Source organism: Gymnodraco acuticeps, unplaced genomic scaffold, assembly GCF_902827175.1.
Source record: "Gymnodraco acuticeps unplaced genomic scaffold, fGymAcu1.1, whole genome shotgun sequence".
NCBI classification, from domain to species: domain Eukaryota; kingdom Metazoa; phylum Chordata; class Actinopteri; order Perciformes; family Bathydraconidae; genus Gymnodraco; species Gymnodraco acuticeps.
Window position 1 is genome coordinate 2,217,716 of NW_022990042.1, and position 20,623 is coordinate 2,238,338.

The window sequence follows — 20,623 nt, forward strand, 5'->3', positions numbered from 1 at the left end:
GAAAAAATAAGTTGAATCTAGGATGATTAATATTTGAATTTGAATTTGAATTTATGTCCAGGTGTGAGCGAGGACGTCACAGTTGTGGCATGTGTGGGAACAAATGGCAGTGTGACGCTGGATGTGCAGAAACGAGACGGCAGCAGCACAGACCCTGAGACTCTGGGCAGTGTGTGTTTGGGAGCAGCCAATCAGAGGCTGAGGCTGAGAGCAGGAGGCTGTTTGGAAAGTCTGACAGCAGTGGAGGTATCACCAAGACAACAACAGCAGATACATTAATATTACCATAAAGCATGGCACTTTTTAAAATACTAATACTCATTAACAAGCCTACAAGCACTCATAGAGAATACAGACATGCTGTATAAACCAATTAATGATAGAAGAAACATAGAACACTTAAGTGTGGGGGATTTTATATGCAAATAAAAATAAGCAGTATTTTCTAATTACTTAAATTAATTAATTAAAAAGAAGTACAGTAGCAATCCAGTCTCACGGCATTTCGTGTAATAGTCACGAAATTAATTTAATCAATTGATTCGTGTTCCCCAACAGGATTTTCCAATTTTTTTCGTGTCACACACGATTTTAAAAGCAATGTATTTCTATTGGTAGTGTGTTTCGTGCCTGCACCACGTGTTTTTGTCCGGTCGGGTCTTGGAAGACCGGAAGCTGTGTGGTTCATAAAAACATTTTCTTACTCAATATCAAGCCACCATTATTGTTTTTATTTTAAATTGTATAATGTCGGACTTTTTTTGCCGTCCGCGAGGAAAATAAATGGGGCTCCGAGCCTCAGAATACTGAAATCTGTATTTTTAAAAATCTTTTTTTCCTTCTAATTTGTTATTATTTGGTGCAGGCACGAAACATACTACCAATAGAAATACTTGCTTTTAAAATCGTTCTGTGTCAGAATACTGAAATCTGTATTTTTTTTAATCTGTTTTTCCTTCTAATTTGTTATTATTTACATTGCTTTTAAAATCGTTCTGTGTGACACGAATCAATAGATTAATTTCGTGACTATAACACAAAATGCCGTGAGACTGGGTTGACAGTAGATATGTAATTGTAAAAAAAGTAATTATCAAATTAACCATGTCAGAAATAGAGACATTTTTAAAAAGTCAATACAAAAATTTGATTGGTCAAAAGTCTGGTTGTCATTTATCTTAAAAAAAATATTTGAGGCTAGGCATACATTTTTTTTCGAAAGTTTCGTTCCCCGCTTTACAAACGTTATTAGTATAATTATAATTTCAACAATATCTAAGAAACTCTGCAACCCATTGAACGTTATTCATTATTTTAAATAACATTTTCTTTTACTTTGTGGAAAATAAACCATTATCATGATTCCAGAATGTGCTTTACTCATAATGGTTTACATATCTGGCACTTCAAACAGCCCGTTCAAACCACAGCACAAATACATAAGTAATTAAATGTTGTATTATTTCATCATTAATCACCAATTTGGCAATTTGTTCTGTCAATGGAAAACATACAAATATTCTTGATTAACTGAATCAGCGACACAGAAATCACTTTATTAATATTACTATAATTTAAATGATACCTAAAAAGGTAGTGATGCCGTCACTGTGAATTCTTATTATTGGTTTGTATATTAACCTTGTGTTCTGTATAACATTGTGAATGTTAACTTTATTTAGGTGGTATGAAGGTAGATATGGTGCAAAATGCGAGAGCGTGTAAAACCTGATGTGAGCACTTGCAGAAAAAAAATCTGATCTTGTGTGCATACATTTACACTTGTATAAAATATCCAAGTAACTGTGAACCAAATTTGAAGTCACAGAAGAAAAAAAAAAGTTTTGTAGCTTGTAGAAAAAAAATGAACTTAGTGATGAAATGTTCACTTGCAGAAAAATACATATTTTTAAAATATATTTTCCATTACAACTGCAACTTGGTTATTACAACCTCTCAAATCAGTCATTACAACTTGACGAATCTGCTCTGTGGCAGTATAAATCGACGAATCTGCGGTCTTGACTTTTGCTACACTTCTTGCGATAAATGTGTCGCAAAAGTAATTTTCACCTGTAGATGTGGGGGGAGGGAGGGGGGTTAGAGCGAAGGGGCGGAGCTATCAGAACGACGAGGCTCGGGTCAGTCACACATATACAGTCTATGGTCACACACAGTCACACAGCCACAGTCAGGTCGAACCGGATGACTGCGGGGCTAACGGTTCGTGTCGCTACCAGTCCGCTGACATGGCGCATCAATCAACGGTAAGTTTTGCCCATTACTTGCCCAGTATTACTTTGAATATTATTATTGTGATTGAGGATTAAATCCGCTTTGAAGGCCACCGTTTTATATCGTGCAGTTTAGTGGCAAAATAACGTCAGTCAGTCAGCTTACGCTAGCTTTGTTGAGTTTATGCTAGCTAATCAAGTAGTGGTTGTAGTCTACAGCAGTAATTCATATATTATAGCCTACTGCTTTGGCACTAACGGTTGATAACCGTTTATGAAAATAAAACCAATTGAACTGTGCTGAATTAATGACAAGTTTTATAATTGTCTTGGGCTCCTGCTGTGTTTTTAAAGCCTTTGGAAATTATCCATGCTATTTTATATTTAGCTAACGTCGAAGTAGTGTATGTGAAATCAGCCTCACAATAAGATGTGTGTATTGTGTGTATATATTACAATATGGTTGGTTGAGCTGGAGTTCATTATTGAGCTTACACGTTAACGTCACAGTCATCTGAAGAACGAACCCAAACCTTGTTGTTTTTATTAATTGTATTACCAAATTGATATCAAATAAACAGTAAGCATTGGTAACACAACTTCCAAAGTTACAGTAAAATAAAAAGGACCCTGACTCGGACAATACACAATCCAACATGTTCAACAGAAGAGAATCAGTTATATTGTTTGTACACATGGTTCTTTACACATATATAGATATATATATATATATATATATATATATATATAGATATATATATATATATATATATATATATAGATATATATATATATATATATCTGTTTGTTTAAGGTGTCCAGGTGATGCAGACAGGCTGGACCAGAGAGTGAGAGACAGAACTGGACTCCTCACAGCAGTGAACTTCAGCTCAGGTACAAAGACTCTTTTTTTCATACTGTACAAAGAATCAAGAAAGATATTGGTTTAAATAAATGAAGTATTGACTTTAATACACTGATATACGTTCCATTAAACAATACTAAATACTCAACCCAGTCTCATGGCATTTCGTGTTCGCCAACACGATTTTTAATCTATTGATTCGTGTTCACCAACACGATTTTCCCATTTTTTTTCGTGTTGCACAGCACGATTTTAAAAGCAATGTATTTCTACTGGTAATAGGCTTGTTTGAGACGCGTTGCGGCTCGCCTCAAAAGTAGACGAGAATAGCCGATCGCAGCCGATCGCAGCCGATCGCAGCCGATCGCAGCCGGGGGAGGTCTCAAAAAGCTCGCCTGAAGTCGGACAGCTCGGAGTCGGCTTCGTCTTCTTCTTCTCTCGGTTTTTTGGCGGATTGCAAACAACTTTAAGGTGCATACCGCCACCTCCGGAGTCGGCTTGACTCGGTTTGCATTTATAAAGAATGCACACATGTGTTTAATCGTTAATGTCAGATATGTACTAAGTAAATACATTTGTTCTTGCTCAAGATTAGATTCAACTTTATTGTTATTGCACATATTACAGGTACTGAGACAACGAAATGCAGTTTAGCTTCTAACCAGGAGTGCAAAAAGCAGTAAAGTGAAAAGTAATGTACACAATCTACAGAATAAAATATAGAATGAATTGAATGATGAATAAACAGTGAGGGGTATGAATACACTAGATATCAGCCTGTGAGCAGTATGAACAGTGTGTATGAATATGCTAAGATATATAAAGTATGAAAACGGTAAGCAGTGCAAGTCTAGTATAACATATATAGATATTAATTTCATGATGATAAACATTGTGAAACAATTATGAAAAATGTTAATGGAGGGGCGACGTAAAACTGACACAAAACAACAACAAACTTTTGCTGAGCCAATTGGAGAGTTTCATCACCAGCACGTGGTAAAAACCACCAATGACCGCTCAGCTCGAGATACCAGCGAGTCGTTTCCCATCAAGCATTTCGCTTCCGCAGCCCGTGGAGAGGAACTGCGCCGCCGCACCTCGCTCTCAAGGCTGCGGGCGTCTTTGTCCCGCGAGATTTCAACATCTCATGTAGGCGAGCCTCCAGAGCAAGTCGGACAAAATGACTAACCATCATGCAACGCACTAGCAAGACGTTGATCGAAATTGCGCAGTTCTGCGCAGGTCTCGCTTGTCTCAAACAAGCCTAATGTGTTTCGTGCCTGCAGCACGTCTTTTTCTCCGGTTGGGTCGTAGAAGACCGACAGCTGTGTGGTTCATAAAAACATGTTCTTACTCAATATCAAGCCACAATTATTGCTTTTATTTTAAATTGTATAATGTCGGACTTTTGTTGCCGTCTGTGAGGAAAATAAATGGGGCTCAGAGCCTCAGAATACTGAAATCTGTATTTTTAAATCTTTTTTTCCTTCTAATTTGTTATTCTTTTCAAAATAACACACTGTTATTTACTCACCAATAACACACAATTATCCTTGCTTTTATTTATTGGTTTAATTCCATAATCTCGGGCTTTTTTGGCGTCCGTCAGGAACTGAATTTCAAAATAAAATAACCGGAAACAGACGTAGGCCTATAAGGGACATTTCGAGCATCATTGCAATTGTCAACATTTCTGAGTTTAGGATGGCCGAAGACACTACACTACCCATAATCCCCAGCTATCGTTTAGGACTACAGTCCGACTCCCCGTGATTAATCTTCAAACTTTGGGATTGGATGTTGGAGTGGCAGTGCGCCAAGGTTACGCCGAGCGTCAAACAGCTGTTTGAAATGGAACGAAACCACGCCAGACTATCCAAAACTGGAATCGAACGCCCCCCCAGAACTACACATGCTGGCTATTGTGTTTCGCAAAATGTTCTATGGGACGTCTCTACTGAACGTTTTCGTTTTTCCCACAATTAGAAGTTGCCAGTATTAAACACATTGGTGTTATCAAATGTAAAACATATAATTAATAAATGGGTGAAAATCGCTTGTGTCCATAATGCGCAGCATTAATACCCACATGACAGCTCATTGTTACTTTGTAATTCTACTCCACTACAATTCAGAGGTTAACCTGGTATTTTTACTACACTACACTTATTTGAGTTACTTTGCAGATTCTGATTAATTATGTGAAATATAAACAACCCTTAAATCAGACTTTAGTTACACCTGAGTAAAATTTAGGGAAGGTGATTGTCAAGTGCCAACAATCAGGAGAGATATTTGATAGTTGGTGCTTGAGAAGACTAAACATATCTGCAATTGACATGAATGGAAACGAGTAATAAAGTATATTCATTACTCGTTATTCTCTACTAATAGTTAATTAAAGACTGTATATTATGGCTATTTTGCACATCCCTTTCAAGATTTCAAGATTTTCAAAGGTTTATTGACATATCATATACACAACTACGGTGTAGTTATGCAATGAATGAAAAACTTGTGTCACAGGTTCCTCAACAGTGCATTACAAGACATCTATCAATATGTGTGTACCTCCACCATTAAACTGTCTTATTCTGCACATTTATTATTCTATCTACATACATAAGAGTATAATTCATACGTATAATATCAGTTAAAATAAGTGCTTCAACATAGTTAACATGGCAGGAAAGCAATATATTAGACGTTAAGTACTTTGTCAGGCTTAATATGTATCTGTAGATAGATACCCCCAAAGTTTTTTTCTTATTTAAAAGAAGACCTTAATCTGTTATTTAATGTTTAAATAAAGGTTAATTCGTTTTTCTGTTCTGCACCTCCTCCTATTAATATCTTTGTACATCCTGCACTAAACTGTTTTATTGTAGAGATCACTTACAGCAGGGGTCCCCAAACTTTTTCCTGTGAGGGCCACATAACTTTTCCCTTCTCTGATGGGGGCCGGGTCAGTTTGTAACAGAAAAAGTGTGACGATCGCATGGGTGTCTAAACGTAAACATTTATTGTTTTCTAGAAAGCCACACATAACCAAATATTAATAACCCTTTCCGGGATCTTCACAGAAAAAAAGTCAGGAAATAAATAATAACACTATTAATGAAATAAATAACATTATTTATGAAATAAATAATAACCAAATAACCCTCTCTGGGTTCTTCACAGAAAAAAAGTCCATTGAAAATTACTGTAACTTTCTGTTGTGCCGTGCACAATCTTAACAGGTAAAAGTTTAGCTTAGTTGTCAGAGCAGAATCTCTCAAAATAAACGTGGATTTAGGTAAAAAAAACTATTTTTTCGGGGTTCGGGTGTTTTGTTTGATTTTAAACAAACAAAGTCTTGGCTTTCAGAATATGAAACTTTTATTTCCAATTTATTTATTTCTCACTCGCAATCTGCTCTTCCGCAGCGCCGCCCCCCCCTCACTCCGCTGAAATTATGAATGTAAGAGTATAGTAATCATAGATAACACTGCAGGGTCCGTTACAGTTTGTTTTCATCTGATTTCAATTAAACAAAGTCTTGGCTTTCAGAATATTAAACTTGTTTCGGCAAATTCAGATGATAAATACAACTTTGAAGCTTCGGCATAATTACAAGCGGAGAACGGCAGGCACAACAACAGCCGGTGTTTCTCGTGATTATTTTCCCCGGGAAACAAACACAATACACACAAACGCAAAATTACACAAGCACACACACTCACACACACACACACACACACACACACACTCGCGAGCTTCCCCTCCAAACAAAAATATCTTCCCTCTGTAGTATTTTGATCATTTGCTCCGCTAATAATCAATCAGATCGATGGATTCCAGAGAAGAGACAACTTTGAAGGCCTTTTTCTCAAAATGATGACTCGGTGACAGTCATTATATAATGTGACATATTTCGCTTAATATTTGGAGTACAAAAACAATCCTGATATCATTAGAAAGCTAGGAATATCCTCTTTCCAACAGTGTATACAACTCAAAATGTGTCTTCGGGTCAATGCGACTGATTTAGATGGAGCAGGTCACAACATTTTGACAGGGGCTAGTCTAGGATTCGCGTGGCCAGACTGAATTTTTTATTTTATTTTTTTTAATTAAAAAAAAAAAATCATAATGCGTCTCTGGTATTGTTCAGGGGGCCGGGCCAAATGTGGAGGCGGGCCGTACTCGGCCCGCGGGCCTTAGTTTGGGGACCACTGACTTACAGTATCTTCTTGATTTTTTATATTCTATATTTCTATCACAAACCTTCTACTTTCCCCCTATGAAAGTATGTACTCTTAATATTTTTTTAATCAAATATAACACATAAAAACAATAATTCAATAATGTGCTTTAACCACTAGGCGGTGCACACAAGGTACACACAGCCATAATAACTTTGTATTATTAGTGTAGGACACTTATGTATGTACAACATCTGATGTGTAGTTTTATTCATGTTTTCACATAATTTTACAGCATATTGCTATACTATTTCAGACTCAGTATTTACATTCTTATATTCAAAGAAAATCAGTAATATCTTTTAAAACTACAAATCCTTTTATATCAGCTGTGCACCATTATGGTGTAAATATAACCTATCTATGAATTAGATCAAATATAAAAGTCAGCCGAATTAGTGTTGATACTGCAAGGAGACGTATTGTGTGAAGAGAAATTGAAGATGTTGTTTAATTGTTGATATATTTATGATCCACTTCAAGTATTCAGTTTCGGCGGCATTTCTTCAGTTTTTCCAAAGGTCTTCTCATCAGGGCTCTATAAATAAAGAACTACGGCAGATCTGTAATATGTAATGCAGCCGAACCGTGTATTACAATGCCGTTATGTGATGACTTTCAAAGAGAAAAGCAAGAGCTCTCGGAATTAAGTATTTTATTCTTTTAAAATGTTTTCCGGATTTCATATAATATAAACACTAAATCCCAGCATGCATTGCGGCTAAAACATCCAATCAGCTAGCTTGAACCATAGCTGAGGATCTTGGGTAATCGCTCGAAATGCCTACGTCTGTTTCCGGTTATTTTTATTTTGAAATTCAGTTCCTGACGGACGCCAAAAAAGCCAGAGATTATGGAATTAAACCAATAAATAAAAGCAAGGATAATTGTGTGTTATTGGTGAGTAAATAACAGTGTGTTATTTTGAAAAGAATAACAAATTAGAAGGAAAAAAAGATTTAAAAATACAGATTTCAGTATTCTGAGGCTCTGAGCCCCATTTATTTTCCTCACAGACGGCAACAAAAGTCCGAAATTATACGATTTAAAATAAAAGCAATAATTGTGGCTTGATATTGAGTAAGAACATGTTTTTATGAACCAAACAGCTTTCGGTCTTCCACGACCCGACCCGAGAAAAAGACGTGCTGCTGCAGGCACAACACACATTACCAGTAGAAATACATTGCTTTTAAAATCGTGCTGTGCAACACGAGAAAAAGGGGAAAATCGTGTTGGTGAACACGAATCAATAGATTAAAAATCGTGTTGGTGAACACGAAATCCCATGAGACTGGGTTGAAATACTAGATCACCTACACATCAGTGAAGTTGAGGGTTTTTTCCATGCAAAAGGTTACATTTAGATGTTAACAAGCAATATGACTTTGTCAGCTTTCTAATTTAATGTATTGAAGGCAAAGCTATTTAACACATAGTGAGAACTGCTACTATTTATCTCTCAATATTGTCTGTAAAAAACGTGTTAAAAGTGATTCTTTCAGTGAGACAACAGAGCAAGCTTCTACAGTTGCACTACATTTTGATAACAGTTAAATATTATTTTGATAATAACATATATTTCAATGTTGATGAATTTCATACTGTTCATTCATAATCTGATTACAATTAAAAAATAATTATATCAACAGCCCCATAACACACAAACACACCTCTTTTATAAATAACACACTTGTTCTGCAATAATGTTTTATGTTTCCTGTAATTTTTGTTAGGAAAGGACATGCCTGAAAGACACGACATCTTCTCCTTCTCTGAGGGTCAAGAAGAACATCCAAGAGGAAAATTAAAAGCTGATGTTATGAGATTTTAAGACCAGTACAGGACATTCACTATGAAACTACTTTTATTGTGAATACAAAGATCTGCACACCGAATATTTTTGTAGTCTACCAGGACCATCATTTGTTTGTGACGCTGCCTGCACCTCAGAGAAGGGGTGGTTATAGTCAGGCTTATAAAGTGTGGCGAAAACCATAGTCAGCTGATGGGATGCATCTATTTCCACATCTACACTCCATCAGCTGATTATTTCTATTTGCCTCACTTTATGAGCTTCACATCACTTGTGCCTTGTACCGCAGAGTTTGCAACGTCACAAATAAATGGGGCCAATCTTCAGTCAGATGTGAATGTGTAATCTAACATTTTCAGTAAGAATAATGGACGAAAGGAATACAAATACAATTTATTGAAATGTGAACCAAAAGCTAATCAAACATGTTTTAAATAAAAAGCACATATTGACAGAAGGTGTAAACCTATTAAATGTATAAGTAAACACATTTAGTCAAATAAAGTGACAGACTAGGCCTGTGCAGTTGGTATCAGCTATGCCCAGCATGGGCTCCTCCATCAGGCCTGGTCCTCCTCGCTGAGGAAAGACCCTCAGTCCTCTCCAAACCAACAGACTGGACGTCCATCACACGGAGGTTTCTCCCTGAAGTCTCTGAAGCTCTCTGGACACCATGCTGTCTCAATCCGTCCACACTGAATATGAGAGGGGGAAAATGAAAATAATAAATACTTTGGACAATAAGAAATATAAAGTTGACTGTTGAGTTGCTCAGTTTTTTTAGATTATCAATACTATTACTGTATAACTAATATCTCAGGTTAAGAGGCACCTTCAAATAAAGATTGGTCTTTAAATACATGTTGTCTTTTGAATTGTTTGTCTAAAGTCAAGGATCTAGAACTGGTACTTAGTTTTAATGATACAGTCTGGTTATTATGCTGTTTGGAGGAGGCCTCACAGGTAAGCGTACTAACTAGCTACCATCACATGTACCTTAGCTTGACTTAAATGTATTAAACATATAGTTCAGTGATGGCAAAATATAAATAACTAATGTCATGCAAACATATTAATATTTGCTTGATTCCAGAGTTGAATTTAGCACAATTGCATACAAACGTTAATAGGCTAGTGACAATGGCCCCAACATTTTTGAGATACCCCTCCCGGAGTTAGGACAAAACACAACTTACTTTTTCCTCATCTCTAAGGCCTCCCATACATGAAATGGATTGTTGTATAAAAATATTTTACTGCAAAAGTTGTGAAATTGATATATAAAGTTAGACACCCCACACTAAAAATAAAGGTTGGCCGTCTGGGGGTTGAGGCATAACAACTCATGTAGATGAGACAATGGAAGGTCTGATAGGTTTAAAACGTGGCATACCTGAGGTCAGGACATCCCTCTGCATTATAGAAAAGACTGAATGTCAATATCTTACTGTAAATTGGAGATACAGTCATTTGAACACATACCTACAATAGGCGGAAATGTATCTATGTAGAATGATCTCTTTACTTTGTAGTGACCCTGACATGGATTGCCATAGCAACACACACAATGGCTTGTTGAAAAGGTGTGGTTCTACTGAATTCAGCAATACTAATTGTGTAAAGGTAGCTTACATACTCATCGAGTTATGTCACTAAACGTTTATGGTGTCTTTATACACTGTTATGCCCAACTGCAGCCAAAATGTGCCAGGGACTAGAAGGTGAGACACAGAGACAAGGAAACAGGTTTTTGGATTAACAAACTTTAGTATTCAAATTAGATGTTCTTATCTAAACTTAAGTAAACCTAAGCTAGTGGGAGCCGGGGGATACATGCATATAAACACATCTCTATCACTCGTCCACATTGTCATCAAAAACAACATGGCTCACATTTGGACAGTCAGAGCAAGAGCAAAACTCTGTGCAGGTCAAGCCTACTGAAAGACATTGGCATTTGCTGCTATCATTGCACTTTCCGTCCTTACAGTATAGGTGTGTGATGTCTCTGACTTCTTTAGGTGCAGGTTCTTTGACGAACATCACTGGTTCAATAGACCCATCTTCTCTGAGCCTCCACCCTCTACCAACTGGGTTCCAGAGATGAGGCTTGGCCACATGGCTGTGACACCACTCTGCGGTCTGGTACATGGCTCTTAATAAATGTTGCTGGAAGGCATCTTTTGTTGGGGGTAGGTTTGCAGCTGATGAATCTGTTGTAGATGCTAGTGTGTACCTCAGCTCATCCAAGGTGGTGCAAGGACGGCCATCCTCCCTTTTCTTTTGGCCATACAGAAGGAGGGCATACTTTCTTGCCACAGGAATAGCCTCCTCCAGACTTCCAGAAAGTCCAAAACTGGCCATCTCATTTAAGTCACTCAGATGGGTCTTAAGTCTTGTAAACACAGTAGCCTTCCCAATTCTGTAAGCTGCTTGTGGTATCACAACCTGTGAGGGCGTGGCATGCAGGTAGACATGCACAACATGCTGCACCAAGCTTCTTTGCGATGGGACAGATTGGGACAAACCTCTCCCTTGGGCCATATCCAGAGTGCATGAACACCGTTGAGGATCCAAACATTCCTTTGCTGGAATAATACACAAGCAAAACCAGTACGTCGGTATCATCACATCTGATGACGACCCGAGAATGAGACTCTGCTAGATGTATACCAATCTGGTGTCAGCCTCCTCCTGGTCACTATACAGATCTGTCAAGTTGTCAACACCTGACTTGCTGACCACTTTGACCTCCTCACCATTTTCAAAGCCACCTGCCAAAATGACTGTTCTCTGAGGAGATTCTCTTGGGCCCTGTATTGGCTATGTAGTTGCTTACAAAGCTGAATGAAGCAGCCTTGTTACCACTGACCTTGAGGTATTTCCTGTAGTTAGGAACTTTGGCTTTGCCTGTGATGACATGATCTGCTTGCTTGGATGGTGCCTCTTCTTTGCCTTTCCAGGTCTTTGATTGAGTGTGGATGATCATACCTATCAAACACTAGAGCAACACAGTTGTTGTTTTCCTTTTCCATTAGTGTTGTGATCTTCTTCCAGACACACTCACCCAGGTCATTGAATGTCTGAAAGCCTGAGTCAGGGAGACTCTGTAGAAGAGCCATGTCATCGATGATGTATGCAGATGGTTCAGCAACATTAGGCAACTGCTGTGTCTCTTCAACTACTGACTCCAATTTTTTAGCAAGGTCGGCTTTTGTTGTCTTTCTCATGCTTCCATCATCATAAAACAAAGAGGGGGGGACAGCAGCAAGTTCACGAGACATCACAGTCTCCATGGATACCTCTCTTTGCTTGGATACAGCAAGTAATCTTCGAAAGAGCACATCTGAGTTCATGTGAACCTTTCTAGTACTGACTCCACCTGATGTTTTCATGTCTTTGAAGGTTGCACACTGTTTTCTTTTCTCAGGATCCCAGAAGCTCTTAGTTTTTTTGGATTTTGCCAGGCGTTGTTCAATAAAGATGGCATTCGGCTCAGCACCATCTTGGAGGAAACTTGATAGCTCTTTTGCAACTTTCTCAGATGCAACCTGACCACTTGCAATATTGATCAGTTCCTCAGGGATACTATCAAGGTCAAAGGGGTTCTGCTTCTGCTCCACAGCTTCCATTATCTTTTGTATGTCTCCCTCATCTCTGTCCATTCTAGAGGCTCCATGTTCTTTGTGTGCTTTTGGGCCCTTTGCATCAGTGTCACAAAGGTCTTTCATGGCATCCACGTATGGTGTGGTCACATGCCTTGTCATCAACCATCTTGTGAGAGCTGCCTTTCGCAATGTGAAGCCAACAACTCCACCCTGACTCTTGCCTTCTCGGTTAATGGTTTGCTCCAGTGCCTGATCAGTCGCCACACAGTTGAAGCTGTGATCCTCTGACCGGCGGACAGCAAATCCGCCTTCTTGCATGAATGTGTATGCTTCTGGTTGTTCATGTTCAAGAGCTTTCATTTCTGCAACGTAGACCGGCATGTACTTGGCATAATTGGTTCTTCCAGCAGCTCTGAACCAAGGGATGACTTCACACATGCTATTCAGGTGAAGTTGAAAGTCTGCTTCATGTTCTGAACGAAGGATCCTTAGCAACAGATCAGCACCCTTGAGGAACATTAACCAATATCCAAAAGTTGCTGATTGCTTAGCCCCTTCAACTATGAAAGTCTTGATAATGTTCTGGATCCCAGTAAGTTCCGTCTCCACCTCACCGATAAGCTGTTGAGCAGTGGCCTTGTCATTACCATGAAATGCATGCTGTACATCTCGTAGGAGTTGCTCTTGTGCTCCAGTTATTGCACATTTGCCTTTCTTTTCAAGCCATGATTGCATGGCTTTCCAGAAGAGCCTGAACAGAGCCTCAGAGGCTAGCTTTATGCTCCTTATTCCTCTTGCCAGCTGCTTCCCCTGAAGCAACTGTCGGGCTGTGCCCTCTGCATACACGTCTGACTCAGTGAGTATGTCAAACAGTCCGCCATCACCATAGAGCTTTCCAATGCTTGCAAGGTAAGCCATTGTGATATGCATACCTCCTAGTCTCATTGTGATCTTCCCTTTTAAGAGCTCTGGTTTGTTCCACAATATCTGTTGCGCTTTGCTATAAATTGCAAGGTCTGCAGTCACAAGCACATGGTGTTGTCCCAGTTCTTCAGCTAGCTGTACAAGCTGTATCATAGCTGTATAGATGGTGGACAAATCTGAGGGCGATTCTCTTATGAAGGGCATGTATAGTACACTGGCTACTGGACAAGGTGTGTCTGATGTGAAGGCATTGAATGCAGACCACGCAGGAATATGCTGTTGATTCTCGCTCTGGTTTCGAGCCAGCTTCCATACCAGGTCTCTGCCTTCTGCTGCTTTGGAGACTGCTGTGTTTATGTGTAGTATCTCAGGTTTTGGAAGTTCGGGCGGTTCTGGTCGCTTTGGAGGTTTGATATATCTGTATCCAGAAATAATAAGATAAGCTTGTTATCATATGCATTAAATATCAACTCAGAACACTAAACCTCACCAAGTATTCATATTGAACACCCCCACCAATTAATTTGTACTGTGACTATACACATGAAAACGGAATGAATACAAATTCAAATAATCCAAACATATCTGTGAAGTTTCTCTCCATTCAAGTCAGCTGTGTTCAAGGTTGAGAGAGACCTCTCTGGGACTCGTGCTAGACATTCATATGCAGTGGAGACATGGCCTCTTCGGTACACAACAGATGCCATAGCATGAGTTGTTTGCTTCCCGTCCAGAGTATCCTCATTCTGATCAAAGTTATCGATGGCTGCATCAACAATTCCATGTTCAGTGACTCCAGTGAGGCCAGTTGGGATGTAGACACCACGTCCTTGATATCTGGTCTGCTGCCACAGATGTGAGGAACTGTCGAACCTCTGTATAGGAAACACAGTGCCCCATTGCACTGAGCTCATTGATGAGTAAAATGATGAATCAAAATGGCAAGTCCCAGTATTATTGGCGTATGGATGTGACGGCACTGTGCAATGAGATCATGGCAGATTGCAATGACACGCAGATTGTCCTTCAAAGCTGGTTCCTCATCACAGGTCTCGCAATTTCTGTGAGCATTTGAATCAACACACCAGTTCACAAAGTCATAAACATTGCTTGGTACATAATTGCTGCAATGTAGACGTGATAGTCGATCACTGCTGACATATGATTTATGGTCAACCTGCTCCATGCTCTTTCTCAATATGTCTGCAGCTCTATGTAGTATTTGCCTGTCAGAGAGACCTTGACTTTGCTGTTGTGTCTCACAGTCTGCTGTAGAAGCTGTTGTCTCTTCTGGCTTGTCTTCGAGTTGTACAGCTCTCATTGCCAATCCCATGGGCACACCTTCATACCTAATCAGACTTTCCAGCTCGTTCTACAAATACCAGCCTGTGCTTGTAATGCAGTAAGAGCTTTTCCTTCAGTTTCCAGGAGCTGTATTTAGTGTGTTGGACCGTCTCATCTTCTTCCCCAGACCTCAGTGTCATCAAACCTCCCAGCCAAGGAGTTGAGGGTCGTCACTTTCATTTCTTTTGAGAAAACAGTTTTGTCAATGAGTTCAGTGAGCTTAATAAAAGCTTTGTCATAGATACTGGTCTGCTGTTCTGATTCTTTTTTTCGTCTGGCAGCTGCTATATTTAGTTTAGAGATATAGTGTTTAAGGCAGCTTCTATGATATTTGGCATCATATGCAAAGAGATCCGGATATGAGAGCAGCCGAAGATGTACAACTTCATCAAGCCTTTCTGAGACTGCATGAAGGACCTTGTCTCGGGTACTCTTACCTGTACCAGTCATAATGGCTGTCAGAGGTTCTGGTCTTGATCTGGCCCTCCCACAAATGAAACAATCTCTTCGTATGTCAAACGATAATGTATCAACCCTACTCAGTCTTCTTGAAGAGACTGATGCAGGTATGCTCTCACTTTCAACATTTGCAACTTGTTGCTCACTGATATTGGTCTTACTGGAGTAGTTTGCTCTACATGACACCTTTATTTTAAACGAAAGTATATCATCTGTATATGGAGAGAGAGTTTTATGAACATCATCATCTCTCTGTTGAGCAACATTTCGTATACGTTGGAGGCCTTCTGCTGTGGGATTTTTGACATATGGATCTTGTTTCTTCCCTTTTTCAAAATGTTTACCATACCATTTGGATCCACTGTTTGTACATCACTCTCCATTCTGGTAAAATTGAAAAAAAAGAAAAAAGATACACTTCAGAATTTGTACAGTATCTATGTTGTACTTAAACTGTTTTTGTTAGGCTCTATTTACAGTATTGTTACCAGTGATACTAATTAAGCCAGGAGAAACAGAGTTTATTGTGAATATAGGCTACTGGACAGGCTCTGTTACATTAATGAAACATTAAGCTGGGTCACTTTCCAGTTAGCTAATTAGCCATTTTATTTGACAAGGTCCCATCATTTCACAGTCCAAAAATATTTGCAATGATTTACCTGTCCCTGGGTTAGGGGTTAGGGTTAACCCTAACCCTAGTTTGTGAAGAAACCCACGAAGGCAATGAGATGCAGATAAAGCAGGTGGAGTCAAATACTGTAGTATAACTTCTTGATTCTCTACAGAGCTGAATGACTTGCTGTTATGAGGAGCATAAGCTTGAGTTGTAAAATCAAGGTGTTGCAGTTCTTAGTGGATCAGTTTCTGACCACCAACATCGCCCGCGACGAGCTGATGTCCAACTACTACTACTTCGTTAGTAGTTCTATTGCATTTTAGGCCTGCATTTTCTCTGCACTAATGTTGAAGTTGCAATATTTTACTTAAAAAAATAACAATTCTCAAGTTGTCATACCTTTTAGGGACTTCTACTCAAGATAATTTGTTATTATTTTCCACCCCTGATAAGTGAAGTCAAAATAAAACTAATTGGTGATACTATAGATTTAATTAGGACTATTTCATATTTTCCCCATTTGGGACACCTTATACGTTTAGTGACATAACTGCATGAGTATGTAAGCTACCTTTACACAATTAGTATTGCTGGATTCAGTAGAACCACACCTTTCCAACAAGCCCTCATATGTGTTGCTATGGCAATCCATGTCAGAGTCACTACAAAGTAAAGAGAACGTTCTACATAGATTTACATTTCCGCCTATTGTAGGTATGTGTTCAAATGACTGTATCTCCAATTTACAGTAAGATATTGACATTCAGTCTTTTCTATAATGCAGAGGGATGTCCTGACCTCAGGTATGCCAAGTTTTAAACCTATCAGACCTTCCATTGTGAATCTACATGAGTTTATATGCCTCAACCCCCAGACGGCCAGGCTTTATTTTTAGTTTGGGGTGTATAACTTTATATATCAATTTCACCACTTTTGCAGTAAAATATTTGTATACAACAATCCATTTCAAGTATGGGAGGCCTTAGAGATGAGGAAAAAGTAAGTTGTGTTTTATCCTAACTCCGGGAACGGTATCTCGAAACCTAAAGCCCTTTTTGGCTGTTTGTCACAGGCCTATAAGGGATTTTAAGATTCTGAAGTCTTCGTTCTAAATAGAAAATAGCATGGATAATTTCCAAAGGCTTTAAAAACACAGCAGGAGCCCAAAACAATTATAAAACTTGTCATTATTTCAGTACAGTTCAATTGGTTTTATTTTCATAAACTGTTATCAACCGTTAGTGCCAAAGTAGTAGGCTATAATATATTAATTACTGCTGTAGACCACAACCACTACTTGTTCAGCTAGCGTAAACTCAACAAAGCTAGCGTTAGCTGGCTAACTGACGTTATTTTGCCGCTAAACTGCACAATATAAAACGGTGGTCTTCAAAGCGGATTTAATCCTCAATCACAATAATAATATTCAAAGTAATACTGGGCAAGTAATGGGCAAAACTTACCGTTGATTGACGCGCCATGTCAGCGGACTGGTAGCGACACGAACCGTTAGCCCCGCAGTCATCCGGTTCGACCTGACTATGGCTGTGACTGTGTGACTGACCCGAGCCTCGTCGTTCTGATAGCTCCGCCCCTTCACTCCAACCCCCCTCCCTCCCCCCACATCTACAGGTGAAAATTACTTTTGCGACACATTTATCGCAAGAAGTGTAGCAAAAGTCAAGACCGCAGATTCGTCGATTTATACTGCCACAGAGCAGATTCGTCAAGTTGTAATGACTGATTTGAGAGGTTGTAATAACCAAGTTGCAGTTGTAATGGAAAATATATTTAAAAGATATGTATTTTTCTGCAAGTGAACATTTCATCCCTAAGTTCATTTTTTTCCTACAATCTACAACACTTTTTTTTCCTTCTGTGACTTCAAATTTGGTTCACAGTTACGTGGATATTTTATAGAAGTGTAAATTTGGTTCACAGTTACGTGGATATTTTATACAAGTGTACATTTGGTTCACAGTTACGTGGATATTTAGTGTAAATGTATGCACACAAGCTCAGATTTTTTTTCTGCAAGTGCTCACATCATGTTTTACACGCTCTCGCATTTTGCACCATATCTACCTTCATCATAGGTGGAGGCTTCAAATAAGACCATTTGGTTTTCTGCCTCTTCCTGCAATGTATACTTTTTTTATCTGTTATATCTGTATTTTCAAATTGTTTAAGAAATAAAGTGACCAGTGCAATCGGACAGATCATAAACAAAGAAAATGCCTTCCTCGTAACAATTCCCCATTAAATGTAATCATTCTATTATTCCATAGAGTTGATCCGTGAAGAGAATAATAAGTTCAAATCATTCAGAATCTGTTCAATATGTTTTTGTTTTCACAGGCACGGATTCAATATCTAAGCACTCGCATACAGACCAAGCTGCTGCAAAGAGTCAAGACGTTACAGCATCTCCTCGTGGAATTCAGACGGCAGGTAGACAAATTACTGCAGGATAAGTTACGTCAACAAATGCATTTAAATGTTTTGAACTTGGCAACCTTCTCTCCACAGTCCAGGGACAGCGAGTTGCTTCAGGAGCTGAGTGCCTTTCCGCTTCATGTTTCCCAGCATGCTCAGGCTCTGCTGCAGCACAGACAGGGGGGTCTGCCTGCTCTGTGGCAGCACAGCCCCCTGCGCCGCGTCTTTACCGACAGCCTGCCGCGCCTCCTCAGCCTGCTGCAGCACGCCTCTCTGCTGGGACAACAGGAACTGAGGAGTGAGTCCACAGGGGTCACATGGCAGACATTGCCTCCATGGGGTCGTGCATTTTGTGTCACTGAAAAGGAAATTGAGAAAGATTAAGAGAGCAGATAAAAGAGATAGGACGCTCTCGTGCTGCTTTGGTTTGGCCAATACTTTACTTTTCCTTAAGAAAAACATTGTGGTTCTTTCACTTGAAAATAATGCTTTAAAGAGGACATATTCGGCTAAATTCAGGTTCATCTTTATATTTTGTGCCTCTACTCTCACATGTCTCCATGCTTTAATGTTCAAAAAGCTCTTTATTTTTCTCATACTGCCTGTGCTGCAGCACCTCTTTTCACCCTCTGTCTGAAACCAGAGCCCAGTGTGCCCTGATTGGTATCCCTTAGCCTATCACATACAATGTGTTGAAGTGCTAGCCAATAGAAGCAAGTGTTACATAGGGATGTCCTCATAATAAAGGAGTCCAATGGAGGCGTCTTAGCTTGGGGACTCAGTCTAGAGCAGGGGTTCTCAAAGTTTTGATGAGTGAGGGCCAATTTAGGTACCCAATATTGGATTGAGGGCCGCCCAAGAAAAAACGGAACACAAAATAATTCCAAAACAAATCCTTTCTTTATTGTACTAACCAATTACCGCAACTCGCGAGATGCCTAGTTGCCATGCAACCAGTAGTCTAGCAAACTTTCCACAAGCTGTCATTCATAATTTATGAATGACAACCCAGGGGGCGCAGTTTTACCATTCTTAACCCTCTGGAGTCTAAGGGTATTTTCTCGATTTTTAGATGTTTTCTTAAATCACCTTTTAAATGTATTTCTTCTAACATGGCACCCCATGTGTTAAATATCAAAATGTTCAGGACAATCTCTGGTCTTGCTATATATGCATATTGCTCACCTTAGAGCACTGTTTGATGAGATAAGTAGCTCAAAAGCTTAAAATGTGAAATCTGATTTTTGGAAAATCTTCAAAACTCTTGTGAAAACACAAATTTACTCATGTGATCGAATTGTTTTGGTATTTTAGATTTGGTTACCAAAGTCCTAGGATCACAAAAGCAGTGAAATATTTGAATTACACTGTATATAAATGTGTTATTCATGTCTAAAATGAAAAACATTAAATTCAAATTTTTAGTAAAATAGGTATTTATCACTCTACTTTCACCACAGCAGGGACTGAGATACATTAGGACTGAATAATGACTTCATATCACATACCAAGGTTCATGTGATGTGTACAAATACAAATTGAGCATTCAACCTTTTTTTTTCAACCAACAATTTATTAGAAATATGTTTTTTTCAACCAACTATTTATATAAATATAAGAAACTGGAAAATCTCACTATTTACAATATTGAACATCAGAACTTTCAACCAACTATTCATTATAAATGTCAAGACAGTGTCAAGGTCTTTGTCTGTCTTCCAAGACAGTGGGTCTGGCTGCTGTGTAGGTGGGGGTGATGGTGCATGGGCTGCTGTGTAGGTGGGGTGTACAAGTGCTATACGAGACCTCCTTTCTGGCTGGGTTGAAGGTGATGGCTGTGGTGGAGCCTTTGTGCTGAGGTGTATCTTGACCTGGTGGCAGCCGCAGATGGAGAGTTTGGGAGGTTGCAGAAGGAGTCTCTCTCGATCTCTCTCTCTCTCACACACACACACACACATACACACACACACACACACACACACACACACACACACACACACACACACACACACACACACACACACACACACACACACACACACACACACACAGACAGGTATTTCCAGTT

At 39.1% G+C, this 20,623-nt stretch overlaps 1 protein-coding gene across 1 annotated transcript in view; it reads left to right on the plus strand.

Moving 5' to 3' along the window:
• LOC117545615 overlaps nt 1–20,623 on the plus strand; it is a 106,015-nt gene that overhangs the window by 67,851 nt on the left and 17,541 nt on the right. Inside the window, exons 63-65 of the mRNA XM_034215469.1 lie at nt 62–246; nt 18,478–18,570; nt 18,649–18,853. Of these exons, the coding sequence (XP_034071360.1) occupies nt 62–246; nt 18,478–18,570; nt 18,649–18,853 (483 nt within the window). The remainder of the gene's footprint in view (nt 1–61; nt 247–18,477; nt 18,571–18,648; nt 18,854–20,623) is intronic.